Source organism: Eublepharis macularius, chromosome 12 (assembly GCF_028583425.1).
Source record: "Eublepharis macularius isolate TG4126 chromosome 12, MPM_Emac_v1.0, whole genome shotgun sequence".
NCBI lineage: Eukaryota > Metazoa > Chordata > Lepidosauria > Squamata > Eublepharidae > Eublepharis > Eublepharis macularius.
In genome coordinates, this window is record NC_072801.1 from 31,734,377 (window position 1) to 31,749,827 (window position 15,451).

At 47.8% G+C, this 15,451-nt stretch overlaps 1 protein-coding gene across 1 annotated transcript in view; it reads left to right on the forward strand.

The window, feature by feature from the left end:
- The window catches only part of CNTNAP1 (contactin associated protein 1), a 38,937-nt gene extending 24,574 nt beyond the window's left edge, over positions 1-14,363 (forward strand). The window contains exons 11-24 of the mRNA XM_054993686.1: positions 372-478; positions 570-689; positions 1,484-1,687; positions 2,312-2,468; positions 2,575-2,702; positions 2,839-3,006; positions 6,481-6,699; positions 7,220-7,459; positions 7,594-7,830; positions 10,746-10,873; positions 11,057-11,150; positions 11,847-12,083; positions 13,266-13,316; positions 13,502-14,363. Coding sequence (XP_054849661.1) covers positions 372-478; positions 570-689; positions 1,484-1,687; positions 2,312-2,468; positions 2,575-2,702; positions 2,839-3,006; positions 6,481-6,699; positions 7,220-7,459; positions 7,594-7,830; positions 10,746-10,873; positions 11,057-11,150; positions 11,847-12,083; positions 13,266-13,316; positions 13,502-13,740 — 2,329 coding nt within the window. The 3' untranslated portion in view covers positions 13,741-14,363. The remainder of the gene's footprint in view (positions 1-371; positions 479-569; positions 690-1,483; positions 1,688-2,311; positions 2,469-2,574; positions 2,703-2,838; positions 3,007-6,480; positions 6,700-7,219; positions 7,460-7,593; positions 7,831-10,745; positions 10,874-11,056; positions 11,151-11,846; positions 12,084-13,265; positions 13,317-13,501) is intronic.
- Positions 14,364-15,451: the final 1,088 nt, after the last annotated feature.

The window sequence follows — 15,451 nt, forward strand, 5'->3', positions numbered from 1 at the left end:
TCAGCCCACTGGCATAGATTACATGCATTCCTGGAGCCTTTTCAATAGATATAAACCAATCTGTATAAGAATGGAACCTCCACAGCCAGAGGCAGTATACCTCTGATTACTAGGTGCTAAAAATTCCCAGCAAGAGATATATAAGACCATCATACCCACTTCTGAGTATTTCTGCCCACAGGTGGAAGCAAAGTGCTGGGCTTGATGCATCTATGGTCTCTAGCAGGATGCTTTTTTATTTTAATACTTAGGATATGATAACTGTATGCCCAGACCTGCTGCAGTCCCTACAAATAATACACTTGGATGCAAGCTGAGATGGGGAGCTCCTATCTTCAATACTGACCTGCTTCTCCCCTCCATTCTTCCAGGTGTACCCCCAACATGTGTGAACATGGCAGTCGCTGTATCCAGACCTGGGATGACTTTACATGTATCTGTGACTTGACAGGTTACAAGGGGGAGACCTGCCACAAACGTGAGACATGGTTTGAGCCATGGGGGCAGAAATGGGGAGGAGGCAGGAGAGTTGCTCTGCCCACCAACCTCTCACTTCCTTAATCTTGCAGCTGTTTACAAGGAAACGTGTGATGCCTATCGACTCAGCGGCAAAGTCTCTGGCAACTACACCATTGATCCAGACGGCAGTGGCCCCCTGAAACCTTTTGTGGTCTACTGTGATATTCAAGGTATGGAGGAATGCATGTAGCCCTGTCTGCCTGTCCATTTCATCGTCTCATTTCTTAGCAATTTTTCATTTTGCTGCTCGGGTAAGGGGAGAGTATAAGACTTTTATGCAACTCATTTTTTCCTCTTGAAAAAAATCCTTATTAAGAGTTGACATGGATCCAGAATAACATTCTGTCTAATTATCTGTCTGATCTCCTCCTAGATCCAGATCCAAGTAAGTTGTATATAACCACTGCCTGCGTTTCCTAGGTGTTGAGTGTTGCTTCGATGCTGTCAAGTACCATCAGTGTATTATTTGGGGCGGGAATTTCCCTGCTCTTAGAAGCAGCTGTTTTAAAGCAGTGGTTTAATCTGAATTGAAATCTGGGGCTCATTAGCAATTTTTATGTTAAGATAATTTCTCCATGTTTTTTTTTTAAAAACAGTCTAATGAGCAGAGAGATTAGGAATTATAATTTTATAAATTCTGGAGACTGAACTCATATTACAGCCTTTGGATTTGATGATTAACGCCATAAATTTGTTGTTTTTATGTGATAAACATTTTTAAAATGTATTTTATCTGTGTATGATTTATTTTTGTTGCGACTCTCCTTGAGCCTGCTTGCTCGGAGGGCAGAATATAAATGGAATAAAATACATCTAGTGCTATTTCCTGACTCTAGGATTAGACGTTCAGGTGGACTAAGGGAAGGTCTGCTCTGAAACTGTTGGTATACTAATAAAATATCTGAGCTGATGTAGATGAACCCAAATAACTGTTCCGCTGTGGGTTGTCCCTTTTGCCTTACAGAGGAGCGGGCGTGGACCACTGTGTGGCACAATCGTTACTGGGCCACCCGAGTGACCGGTTACAGCCCCGAAAAGCCCTTCCTGGGCTCTGTCGACTACTGGAATGCCTCTTGGGGGGAGGTGTCAGCCCTGGCCAATGCCTCAGAGTACTGTGAGCAGCGCATAGAGTTCCACTGTTACCTCTCCCGCCTGCTCAACACCCAAAGTGAGTGTGTGGGTGGGCTCCCTGGGGCGCTGTGGATTTTTTTGCTAGTACAGATTCTGCCCCGCATACAGCCAGTTCTGACTTAGAGAAATTTTCAAACTCAAGACATAACAGATGCTTAATGTGCATAGTTCATTCTGCTTTTTAGTTGAGGAAGGCAAAAGGCATTTTGAAGCATTGCTGAGTTATCCTCTCAACATTAGAAATAATGCAGATCTGTGGTGGCTTCTGAAGGTTCACCAGGCATCTCTGTCCCGAGTTCAAGTTTATGTAGTCCCTTTCTTTATTTAGTACGTAGATTATTCTCCTCTCCTCCATTTTATCCTCACAACAACCCCATGAGGTAGATTAGGCTGACAGTGTGTGGCTGGCCCAAGGTCGCTCAGTGAGATTCAAGGCTGAGGGAGGGTTTTACCTGGGTCTCCCCAAGTGTAGTCCGGGCTCTCTACAGCCATAACCACTGGAATCTTACCTTTAATATGAAAGCTGAAATTCTTTAGGGTCCTGAATTCTGTTCCCAGTCCCTTGTTTGTGCTATGTGATCTCAGAAGCAAAGAACACACAGCAGTCTAACTATCCTCCCTCCCTGCCCTAGCATTTACTTGCTTCCTTGTTGCCCTTCAGCGGGGATGCCCCTGAGCTTCTGGATGGGCCGAAATGCTGAGCGCCATTACTACTGGGGGGGCTCCCCACCAGGGCTGGGGCGCTGCGCTTGTGGCATGGACAAGAACTGTGCAGACCCCCGTTTCTACTGCAACTGTGATGCTGATCATGCTATATGGTGAGTGGAGGTCTCCTCCTCCTTCCAAGCAGGGGAGTCTGGCTCTGCGGATGCCCCGATGACTTACAGGGGCCAGTTTTCCACACCTTCCTCCTCTGTATTCCAGGCGGACAGATAAGGGGCTACTGAATTTTGTAGATGATCTTCCAGTCACTCAGGTTGTAGTGACCGACACAAACCGCACGGGGTCAGCAGCCCAGTTCACACTGGGCCCATTACGTTGCTATGGAGACCGTGAGTAGCAGATAGGGTTGGGGGGAGATACGGCTTCAAGGCTTTGCCAGAAATGGGCAGGAGCCACTGTGGGTGCTGAGAAATAATTCTTGCCTCTCCATACCCTTTCCCATAATATTTCTTTTACTGTTTGCAGGCAACTCCTGGAATACAGTCTCCTTCACAAATGGAACAGCCTTGCTCTTCCCCACCTTCCAGGTTAACTACAGTCTCGATATCAGCTTCTTCTTCAAGACTTCTGCCCCATCAGGCACTTTTCTGGAGAATGTGGGCCGAAAGAACTACATCCGTGTGGAGCTCAACAGTATGGAGTTCTGGTTTCATGGGTGTGGGGGTGAAAGCAATATAACAGAGACCTTGTTTAATGTTTTGATTGATTTACCTGGATTCCAGTTTTCCAGTACAAAATGGTCTGTGGTATGATTTCATCCAACTTGTGAGGATTCCCCATTTCCCCATCATCTCTATCACAAATACAGAGGCATTCCCACTGGAGCATCCGTATAAGAATTTTGTGCGAGCTTGCCTCTGACAGCTGCCATTACCCCATGCCATGCTGTGGCACTATAGCATTATAACAATTTATTGCCCCAATTATTATTTCCTCTGAATTTTCAGCTTTCATTTTTCAAAAAGTATGCCTCTAGCCCTTTTCATTGCAGAGATATAAAGAGAAAGGTATATCTGTGCCATTATAATATCTAGAGACTTGGTGTTTTTTTTTTAATTATGGGAATTCAGCGGTGATCTAGCCATTGAGAAAGATTGGAGCAAGGCTGGAGTTAACCATTTTGGGGCAAAGTATTTGGGAGGGCGGTCAAGGAACCAGTTCCACTCTTGTTTGAAGATGATTATCTGGATGCACTTGATCAGGCTTCAGCCTGGATCTGTGACTGAAATAGTCACACTCATCAGGAGGAGGAAGGTGCTCTACGACCCTGCTAAACCTCCTGGACTTCTCAGTGGCATTCAACCATGGCGTCTAGTGTGGTATCCTTCTGGAACACCTTTCAGAACTGAGGCACCATTTATAATGGTTCTGATCATTCCAGAAGATGGTTGCTGGGAATACCCATGACTGGCAGCCATCACCATGTCCTCATCCTTGCTGATACACCCAACAGGAAATGCAGGCACACTGGAAAGGTGAAGCAACATTGGTGCCAAATGGACAAGCCCCAGGAACAGTCTCAGTGCCATTTTCCTTAGCTGCAAAGTTCCTGGTGGGCCACTGATGGCCAGCAGTAAGCAGAGACAAGCTCCAGCACCTTTACCGACACTGTCAGAGCTGTTTGCTTGGACTGTTCAGCACCAAGGGCAATTGCGGTTGTCTTACCCATTGCCATCTCCTGCACCACCACCAGTTAGGGGTGCTCAGCCGGGGTTACTCCTGGGCCATTTCAAGCATGGCCCTGCTCAAAAGAGTAGGTGGATAAGCTGTGGAGTGGAGGTGAAAGATGGGCCTCTGCCTCAAGCCCAGGAGGATCTGATGCAAAAAAACTTCCATTGACAGAGCAGGCTCAGTGGCTGAATGGGCTCCTGCGGCACCAGAAGCCAGCGTAATGCATACGGCATGTAGGGACAGCATAGGATGGGGTCAGCTATTCCCTTGCCTGCAGAACTCCTTAAATGGCTCTCCTTCCTCATCCCTACAGATATGGAGTTCCGAGAGACACAAATGGAAAAGGTCTTGATACCTTAATCTGTTGTGTGCCCCCCTCTGGGAAGGGACAGCATTGCCTTCTGAGGCCTAAATAACCCCTCCCCCTCGGTCAGTAGTGCGTCCCAATGGTGTTGGAGTACTTCTGTTCGTCTCTGTGGGACTTACCCTGTGGAATTCCACAGGGTTTGGTTTTGTCTCCTGTGCTGTATATCAAGTACTTGAAATTGCCACAGTGTGGCCTCATTTGGAATACTGTGTTCAGCTCTGATCACCATATCTCACAAAGGATATCACAGAGCTAGAAGAAATACAGAGGAGGGCAACCAAGGTGATCAGGGCATTAGAGCACCTTTCCTTTGAGGAATGGCTGCAGCTCTGGGACTTTCCAGTTTAGAAAAAAGGTGACAAAGGGGAACATGATAGAGGTGTATCAAATGGTGTGTGGGGGTGGAGAAAGTGGAAAGAGGAAACGTTTTCTCCCTGTGCAATAATAGCAGGACTTAAGGGCTCCCAATGAAGGCAATAGGTGCTGTAGAGACCAAAGGAAATAACTTTCTACTCAACAAGTAATTAAATAATGTGATTCATTGCCAGCGGATGGCCAGTGATGGCTGTAAGTACAGAAGCTTTTAAAGGGAGGTTAGGCAGATCCATGGAGGATAGGTCTACCTAGCCATGGTGACTAAGAAGAACCTCCACTTTCAGAGTCACTAAACCTCTGGAGCCCAGTGGTAGGAGGCGACATCAGGGGAAGGCATGGGCCTCTGCATCCTGTTTAATTGGCCCCCTGTGCCAGTTGGTTGGCCGTTGTGTGAACTGAGCTGGACGGGCCAATGGTCTGATGCAGCATGGCTCTTCTGATGCTTTTCTGACCCTTTTATCGGGTTTGGTTGATTTGCCAGCTCCACCCATTACCGGAGCAGAGATGTGGCCTCTGTTGTCCTTGGTAACTTTCAGGCTGATTATTGTAATGCACTCTGCATACACTTCAGTTAGTGTAAAGCGCTGCCGCTCAGCTTTGACAGACCTGAGCAAAAGCAAGCATGCAGCCCCAGGGGTCTGGGAACTTAACTGGCTCTCAGCTTGTTTCTGGGCTCAGTTCAATATCAAGCTTGAAATGCTGCGTTCAAGTACCCCAGGGAATGAAGGGAGTCGTGTCGATTCCCCTCTTCTTCCAGATTTGCAAATGAAGCCCTGCTCAGAATTGGGCCAGAAGTAGGCTAGGGATTGGCACCCTCTAGGAATGGGCTTTTGCTGACGTGGATCCGGTTTTGCTGCGGACCGCCCTTGCAATGGCAGCTCATGTAGCTGCATCACATGCTTTTAATGGAGGAATCTGAGCTCTGTGCCGAGAGGGCAGGACGTGTATTGTTTTTAGTTGAAACTGGATTGTTTTTAGTTGTTCCTGTTGAGGCTTTTCATTGTTGGAAACTGACCTGATGGTGAATAAAAATATATATATTTTAAAAGTTTTTTCTGGCAAATGCTCATAAGATTGGACAGAGAGAGTCGCTTTTGGAATTTGGAGGGGGGCTTTGGCCAGGGCCCCAAGAGAGGAGATGCATGGGCTAAAGAAGATTTCATATACTGGTTTGAACATCTTGGGATTTAGCTCTTCTGTATCTTTTTACATCTTTAAAACAATCACATGTATGCATGGCAAAGGGATCAGAATTCCACACTACGTGTGAGAGTCCCTCAACCAGAGTCACAGCCTGGTGTCCCGCACCATGGAAAATGCTCTGCTTCCTATCTGTAATTTTAATCTCATTCTGTATGGACTCGTTTCTGTATTTGATACCTTATATTTTATATATGCCAATAAAGGCTTACTTGCTTGGAAAAGGCTCTGAGATGTAGGCACTTGGGAGGATCCCTTGATGTCTTGGTTTGTCAGGAAGTCCCTAGAGTGATTCCAACCTGAGCTTGTTGTAAGGAATTGGGAGACCAGTGAGGGGAAGCAGAGGGGAAAGCCACAACCTTCTCCTGTCCAGCTGAGGGATGGGCAGGCCCCCCATTGCAAGGGAGACCTTTCCTCTCCCTATGGACATGTGGCTGGCAAGTATGGTGGTGCAAGATGTCCTACAGTGCCTTTATTCTCCTCCTCCCTTCCAGCTACCCAGGATATGGTCTTTGCTTACGACATTGGAAATGGTGATGAGAATTTGACGGTGCATTCAGAGATGCCTTTCAATGATAACGAGTGGCATGAAGTCAAGGCAGAGATCAATGTCAAAATAGCCAGGCTGCGGGTTGACCGGATGCCCTGGGTAGTGCGAGTGGCCCCGCCTCAGAGCTTTGTCCACATGAACCTCACCAGACCGCTCTATGTGGGTAAGAGAACTGGCTCAGTGCAGAATGCTGTGTGTGTGTGAGAGAGGGAGGGAGGGAGCCTATCCATCCCTTACTGATGATTGGTTTGTATCATACAGAAGATGGGCATATCCATCTTCCCTGGGAAGCACAGAGAAGTGGTCTTCTCCCAGAATGGATCCCTGTATCCCAGTTCAAACGTCAGTCCCTCTCTCTCCTTGCCTCCCCCCCCCCAAAAAAAAAATGCTGTTTGCCTCACAGAGGAAATATATAGGCTCTGCGTGGGTACCTGTATGTTTTAAGCCTGAAAAAATCCCACAGGAGTGACTTCTGTTCACATCTCATTTGGCCTTTAGATAGCTTTGAATGGGGATTAAACAGAATAGCTGAGGATAACTCTGTCCGCACTTACTAGCCGTTGTAGCTATAATGGAGTCTTTAGGTTCAGAGGGAGTGGACTTGCTTAAGCCTCTGAGCTATATACATATTTAGCATGAGTCATCTTCCCTTCAGTGCAGCCCTCTCTCTCCCTTTCTTACAGGCTCTGCTATCTACAACCTGCGTCCCTTCCTGGGCTGCCTGCGAGGCCTGCGCATGAATGGAGTGACCCTCAATTTGGAGGGGAAGGCCAATGAGACCTTAGGAGTCCTGGTGAACTGCACTGGACATTGCCGCCGCCCCTTGGTGCCCTGCCAGAACTACGGCACTTGTATTGAGCACTACAACCACTACACTTGCAACTGCAGCATCTCTGCATATGAAGGGCCGTTTTGCAATCGAGGTGAGAGCTGGTCCAAGGATGGGGAGGAGAGAAGTTGTGGGGGACACATGCCTTGCGGGCCCGGGAATGCCCAGGCAAGGAAGCCATGCTCCTTTCCCAGTAACTGCTACTCTTCCTCCCTGCCCCTTTTGCAGATATTGGTGCCTACTTTGAGCGAGGAACCTGGGTGCGATACGACATCATGACAACACCTTTGTACGTAGTGCGGGAGGTTTTCAACATCCACCACCAACCACTTCAGCCGTTGCCTGGCTACAATCTGACTGGGGAGATAGTGGGGCTGAGCTTCCGCACCTCTTCAGCCCCAGCTGTCCTACTTTACATCAGCACCTTTGTGCAAGACTACTTGGCCATTTTGCTCCGGGAAGATGGTGAGCACTGCTGGAGGTAGCCCCCCCATTCCTTGCCTTTCCTCGGGAAAAGGCTCTTCCAGCCTGTGTCTTGGCAGGGCCTCTCCTGTTGTTAATCCTATCCCTCTTTCTCATAGCATTAGCCTTCCCTGTGCTGAGTCTGTAGGTAGAGGGGAAGGGGTGAGAGCCCCTCCCCTCCTCCCTCCACTGGAGCTTCTCATACCCACACTAGGAGGAGGTAAGCATTGTGACAATAGTTTCCAACTATGATAACAGAAGCTCCAATACCGTGTGTACCACAGCAGTTGGAAAGGTACCATTGAGTCCAAAGATTGTAGGGTCAAGGCAGAAAGGCAAGAAAAAGTCCTTGGGAAAGTGGAAGTTTTACCCAAATGAAGCAAGTATAAAAGGAACCCAGATTCTGATAGAACAAATATATGTCGGTGACAGACCAGAAAACAACTGACGAACATATTGTTCAAAACCATTCTGACTGACAATAAAATTTCTTTAAATACACAGGAGACACAAGAAACCAGCTGGGGAGGTAGTTGGAACATTAGATGGCAAACGGGTACTAAAGGAGGATAGGGAGATTTCAGAGAAACTGAATGAATTCTTAAGTCTTTACTGCAGAAAACTTTGGCTAGAAACCCCCAATTGATTTTTTTCCTAGGAGGACATTTCAACTAAGAACAAATAAAGGTGACAATTGATAGCACACAAAAGACAAATGGGCGAATTGTTGACATGTGCCTGAGAGTTCTTCATAAGCATTCTTCTGAAAAATACAGTGAAACTTGTCTCTTCAATGGGCCTCCTTAGCAGGGTGGTTGAAAGATGGTCAGTGGAAGACTAGTTTTTAGAGGCAGGTAGTTTAGAACATTATGGACATGTTATTCTCATTTCTTTCAGAAGTAAAAGGAGCCTTACAGATAATAACATGTATTGAATCATTAGTTCTCATGATTAGAACCCACTTAATTGGAGGAATAAAGTGAATTCTCAGTCAGCAAATATATACAAGACAGAGTGGGATATAAACTGTGAACTATGGGTTTAAAAGGTCATGAATGTCAAGAGCTGTAGTTTATGATATTTCCATGTAAAACTCAAAAGAGTACAGGACAAGTATACGTGTGAATTGCGTGTAATGTTACACCATTCACAACAGCCGTCATTGATGGTAACACAGTCTACTTAGTTAAGTAACTTAATTCATGTAGTGACTAAGAAATTTTTCAGGTGTGTTTTAAGCGCTGGTTCACACAGTTGCATTAGTGAGTCATGCTAAGCTGAGGCGAAGTGAGGCAGTGTTGTGTAGTGGTTAGAGTGCTGGCCTGGGATCTGGGCAAACCAGGTTAGAATCCCCTCTCTGCCCTGCAAAGTCATTGGGTGATCTTGGGCCAGTGACATACTCTCAGCCTAACCTGCCACAGGGTTGTTACAAGGATAAAATGGAGGAGAGCAGTTCAAGCCACTTTGGGCTCTCACTGGGGAGAAAGGTGGGGTAGAAACGTTTTCAAAAATTGCTGCAAACAAAGCTTGCTTGCATGTTAGGGTGTTCCCTTTGCTTCTCCCTCACTTCTGAAGTACAGCACAGAAACAAACTCCCATTGAATCCCAGCTCCGTTTTCACAAAACATTAGAATGCGGTTTTGCTTCCCCTCTCCACCAACAAGTTGAAACTCAACCCTGGTTTGAAATCTGAGCTTGTGGGTGACTCCAACTAGCTCAGCCACCTGTGCTCAAATGCCATGAACAATTGGAGTTTGGACTCTCCCTTCATGCTCTGTGTAACCAGGGAGGAGGGAAGAGCAAGGAGAGCAGGCAGCCTCGATGAAGAAGCCATGTTTGTGCCCCTTATGGCAAACTGGAGTTTAATTGCAGCTTTGTGTGCCATCTGAATGCAACCATGTTTTACTCGAATTCAGCCATGTCTTACTGGAGTCTCCCTTTGTAGAAGAAGGGATGACTTCCAAGTCAGCAGCGAATTGCCCTGGTAGACCAAAATGTTTTTTCCCATTTTGACGGCAAGTGCTTTCTACTAATTCTTTTGCAAATAACATTTGTCTTGTGTATACTGCAGAATGGTTTTGCTGATCAAGAAGTGCATATATCATTCTGGAGGGTGAGCAGCTGAATGGTAGGGCTGATGTTATTAGGCCCAGAGTAGTATTGCTTGAGTGAGCAGCTCTGAGTAGCGACAGGTAGCCTGTCTCTTTTAGGTGGTCTGATCTTGCTGGTGAGAAACTGGCTTTATTTATTTACATTATTTATAGTCTCAAGGCAGATTACACAGTGTAATTCAATACAATCGGCAGCTGGGACATTCAGTAAATAATACAGTACGGTAAGATTGCAGAAATCTGAAAACAAGCCGAAATACGATAGATACAGAGCCGAAACAATGCTGAAACAAAACCTAAGCAATTGGACATGACTTAGTAAATAACAATAACAGTCAGCGCACAGCAGTATAGTCTACAGTTCCTGTCCCTTTACTGACGCATCTCTTTGAACCATTTCTTATAGCACAGTCCTATTACCTGTGTAAGAAAGTCCTACAGTTTTGCATAGATGGCAGAAAGTCAGGAGAGTGGGAGCCTTCCTGATCTCTTCAGGCACAGCATTCCATAGGTGGGGGGCACCACAGAAAATTTTCTCTCAAGAGCAGAGCTTAGCATCAGCCAAATGAAATGGATGGGCAACAAAATGAGCATATTGTTGTGAATGACATCATTAATTTATGGAATTCCACACCACTAGATGTGATAATGACCCATGGCTTTGATCTTTGGGGCACAAGTTCACAAGCTGGAGCTGAGACCAGCAACCAACCCGCCCAGCTAGTAATTCCCCCTCCTTCCCTCTGCTGCAGGTCGGTGAGGGAGTGGTCCTCTGGCCTCCTTGTTGATGTTTCCCCCTCCTTGCAGGCATCCTGCAACTGCGTTACCAGCTGGGCACTCTCCCGTATGTCTATTCCCTGAGCACCCGCTCAGTAGCTGATGGGCAGCCACACCGTATCAACATCACACGTGTGAATCGGACATTGTATGCACAAGTAAGTAGGGTTGTAGGGGGAGGGAAGGAGAGGGCATAGCCTGGGGCTCTGACTATGTGGGACAGGGGCAGCATCTTGGGCGAGCACCCCAGCACTTCCCCAAAGGTGAGTTGGCAGTCAGGACCTTCCCTTTGGCCCCTTGGTCAGCTTCAGTCTCTCTCTTCCTTTTTCCTGTCTCTCTAGCTGGATTATTTCCCTGTTATGGTGCAGCACTTCTCTCCCTTTGTGGACAGCAAACTAGACTCCCCCAAGGCACTCTATCTGGGCCGTTTCATGGGTGAGCGACTGCCTTCCCAGCACTTGCTGGCATCATGCCCTTCCCCGGCTTTCTGGGCTGCTCTACATGGGCTCCTGGACCCTGCTTCCCTGACTCCTTGGCTCCAGGTTCTCAAGCTTGCAGACCCTGTTGTTCTTCACCCCCCGCCCCATCCCCACTGCCACAGCTGTGGGCTCTTCCTTGCTGCTCCTGTCGCTCCTCCAGACCCATTTCATTCCCGTGCTTGCCAGAGCCTGTCTTTGGCTCCTCTTCCTTTGCCCTCTGATCCTTCCAGCCCTCGTTTGCAACATGTCCCTCCATGCCTACATGTCCCTTTGCATTTCCTGGATACGACACCACCCACTCTGTGGGCTGTACATGAATGAACACTAATCAGAGCTGTTCAGTAGATTCTATGGCTGTTACGTAGGCTGCATAAATTATGCACATTAAATGCTTAGCTTTGCTCTCCCACCCTCTTCTACTGCTTGCCATGGAACTCTGACCCCAGGGACCATGCAGCAGCCTGAACTTTCACCAGCTCTTGCCCACCTCCTTCTCAGCCTTTCTGCCTAGAAACTTGCATGTTCCTAGCTTTGGGAACAGGCTGTCAGATCCCATAATAGTGAGGATTCTTCAGGGGAATGAGGGGAAGGGGAGGAGGAACCAGACTTTGGTTGATGCTTCCTTGTCAGTACTCTCTTTCCTGGTTGACAGAGACAGGTACGATTGACCCTGAGATCCAGAGGTACAACACTCCAGGTTTCACAGGCTGCCTCTCCGGGGTGAAGTTTAACAGCCTTGTGCCTCTCAAAGCCATCTTTCGACCCAGCAGCAGCAACTCTCTTAACCCCTTTCGCATCAAGGGGCGGCTGGTGGAGTCCAACTGTGCCTCCATGCCTTCTGCTTACACTGAAATGCCTCCTGAACTGGACCCCTGGTACATCAACCCAGGTAAGAGGGCTTGCAGGGAGGGCCTGGTGTCTGGAATACCTGCCCTTGAATCCCAGATCGGTGGGGGCTCTGCTGTGCTTCCTCCACAGCAGGCGATTCACTCGGCAGGTCTTTTCCCTGTGCTTCATTTTTTCTTAAGGGTCCTGACGAGCTGGCAAGAACTCTGGACTGTAGTTGTGCCCCATAGCATTGGGGGCTTTCCACACTGCTGAGGATTTCTCGGTCAGCTGGGCCAGGCACAACAGAATATGCCTAGGGGCATGTTGAAAATGCTGAGTTCAGTGTGCAGTGCTGGCCCCCTTTCTGGAAGCAAACCCCAGCTTGTCAGAGAGGGGCCCCTGGTGTTCAGGGTGGTATTCCAGTGAGCCACCCCTATTGATCAGGCACACAACTTGCTGATTCCCTCAGGGGTCCATGCTGGCCGCATCAACCTCTCTGCCTCAAAAGGGCCTCCAGTGTGATAATCTTTTTCCAAGACAGAACTTCTCCCACCCTTCCAGTCTGGCATGTAGGGGCATCGGGCCCACAGAGGAAGGCGCTACAAATGAACTCATGCCTCTGTGGAGATAGGGGAAGAATTAAGCATGAAGTAACTTCCATAGCCAAAGTTCCCAAAAGGAACTCAGTCCAAAATGCCCTCCCAGCACCCTGCTCTCTAGCTGGTGGTTGTTACTGCTGCCCTAAGAGGATGAGATCCTATCTGAAAACGAAACATAAAGGGGGAAGAGAGAACGGAAACACCACCCCAAAATATTGTTTCAGGTGGGTAGCCATGATAGTGTGCAGTAGAAGAGCAAGATTCAAGTTCAGTAGCACCTTAGAAACCAGTTAGATTTCCAGGGTGTGAGCCTTCACACCCTGAGAGCCAGTCTGGTGTAGTGGTTAAGAGCGCAGGATTCTAATCTGGAGAGCCAAGTTTGATTCCCCTCCACTTGAAGCCAGCTGGGTGACCTTGGGTCAGTCACAGCTCTCTGGAGCTCTCTCAGCCCCACCCACCTCACAGGGTGTTTGTTGTGGCGATAACAACTTACTTTGTAAACTGCTCTGAGTGGGCATTGAGTTGTCCTGAAGAGCGGTATATTCATCAGACAAAGTATCATACATACTGGCTTCAGCCCTTCCCTTGAAACCAGTGAGAACCTGCCCCTTCCTGAAAGTTCCCTGTGTCTTGTGTTCTTCTAGCGGACTTCCTGTACATCCATGATGATGGCTGGGTTGCAGTTGTCATTGGAGGTGAGTGAGTAAGCAAGGAAAAGGGTGAGAGAATTTCTTCCTGGACTGGGCCAGGTTTGAGCTTCCTTGGGAAGTTGTGGGGAGCTCCAATTAAACCCTGCTGGGTGGCCTCTACAACCAGGCCCTGTATTCGAGGTGAACCTGTGATGCCCTTTCCTCACTCCCTCCTTCTCCCCCCACTCCAGTTGTAATTTTCCTGCTGCTGCTCCTGGCTGCTGTGCTCCTTTTGATGTACCTGCATCACCACCGCTACAAGGGCTCCTATCACACCAACGAGCCCAAGGCCATCCAGGACTACAACAGCGGAGGAAGCAGTGTGAGCAGCAGCAGCGGTGGAGGGGCTTCCAGTGCTGCTGCCAAACCAGTTGCCTCCCGGAAGGATCAAAACCTGCCACAGATCCTGGAAGAGGCTAAGACCGAATAGCCAAGTGGAGCCCACAGGATGAGTGCTGCACTCATCCAGGCCAGCGTGAGCTCCTTCTCCAGTTCTTTTTTCAAGGCCAACCCTGAACTGCCAAATGGGAATGAACTGCTTGCTGGGAAGCCAACCCACCCACCCCCACACACACGCCTGATGGCTTGTCTGTTCTGTATCTTCCAGTTCGATCCAGTACCTACTGGCAACTGTCAAATCAAAAGCCCTTTGCTGCCCTTTTTGGAGTTGGCAGGTTCCTACCCATTTCTCTTTCCTCATGGGGGCATAGGGAGAGAATCAAATGGTGCCGAAGCAGTTGCCAAAAAGATACTTGACTTTCACGCAGGTATTAATCCTCAACTCCTCTTCCCTTTTGGACAGTTTTGATGTCGTCTGTCAACTGAGGTAGGGAGGGTAACAGGCCATTTCAAGCAGCCCAACTTCCAGTTTACGTTGGACTTCTTTCCAGCCAAACTTCAGAGCACCTTCCAGTTTGAAGAGACGTGGCTGTCAATGTTGCACTTTCTTTTTTATTTTTTAAGGAACAAAGAAAACAACGCAAAATCCATGCTGGCCTTCTCACATGACTCTCTAGGCACATAGTCTTCCTGCTTAATTGCTTAGCGCCAAAAAATAAGCCATTAGTCAAGCCATGCAATATAGAGTATTTAGAGTCTGGCACGTTATATTGTGCCCTGAGAGAAACCAATGTGCAATATAGTCTCTGCCTGCCAGTCGAGATGTGCAGCTGCAGCGCATGGAAGAATCGCTTGCACTTTGCTACCACTTGCTGCTTTCGTAAATCAGGGTGTTGAGCATCTTACATTATTTCTACTTGATTCCCTCTTCCTTTTTTGGTTGTGGGCTACTGCATTAGACAAACTAGTTTTTTTTTTTAATTCTGTCACTTTGTATAAAAACACAAAACCAGGAGAAATGTTAAATGACTCGTGTTATGTTTTAAAGTGAGGTGTTGTCTTGTGTTAATACTTGGAGAGGGAGTTTTGCTTTTGGTAATTTCCAGCCCTCTTCCCTTCTTTGAAAGCTCATAGTAGATATGGGGGAATGCATTTTATCCAGAGGCCTGGAGATGTTCCAATGCACTTTTTAAAAAAGAGCTATTTCTGATTGAACAAAATATGGTTATCCAAATTTTTTAAAAGGCAGGTTGATGGGTTGTGCTGTGCTTCTGCATCAGGGGAGATGGGGGAGGGAAAGGGAAGAGGGGATGGTGGTGTTGAGCCCTGAGCCAATGCAACTAGAGCCATTTCACACAGGGTTTGGCTTCTTCGAGGTTGGCATCTCTCATTCTGAGGCCTGGGCTTTACTGATGCATTCATCTTGGGACCATCCCTTCCTGATCTTCAGCTGCCTGGGTCTGCTTGTTTTGTCCTGCCAGCCTCTTGACAGTGTAGCCTGCTCTACCTCCTGGCAGTGCCCATGGTCAAAAGAAGCACTCCCCTTTCTCCTCTCACAACAGCTGTTCTGTGCCCAGCAAGGCTGTTTATGGCAAGCATGAACAGGAGTAACCTTTTTGACCTGCATTTAACAACTGAGGGAGCGGGGGAGGGGTTTAGCTTGCATCTCGGGAAGAACTTCCTACCTCAAAGCACAATATAGTGTCAAAAGGGACAGGACTGCCCAACTCAAGGTCCCATTTAGTTTCATGAGCCCAAGCTCTCAGGACATTAAAACCCAACAGAAAAAATCTTATGGGGGA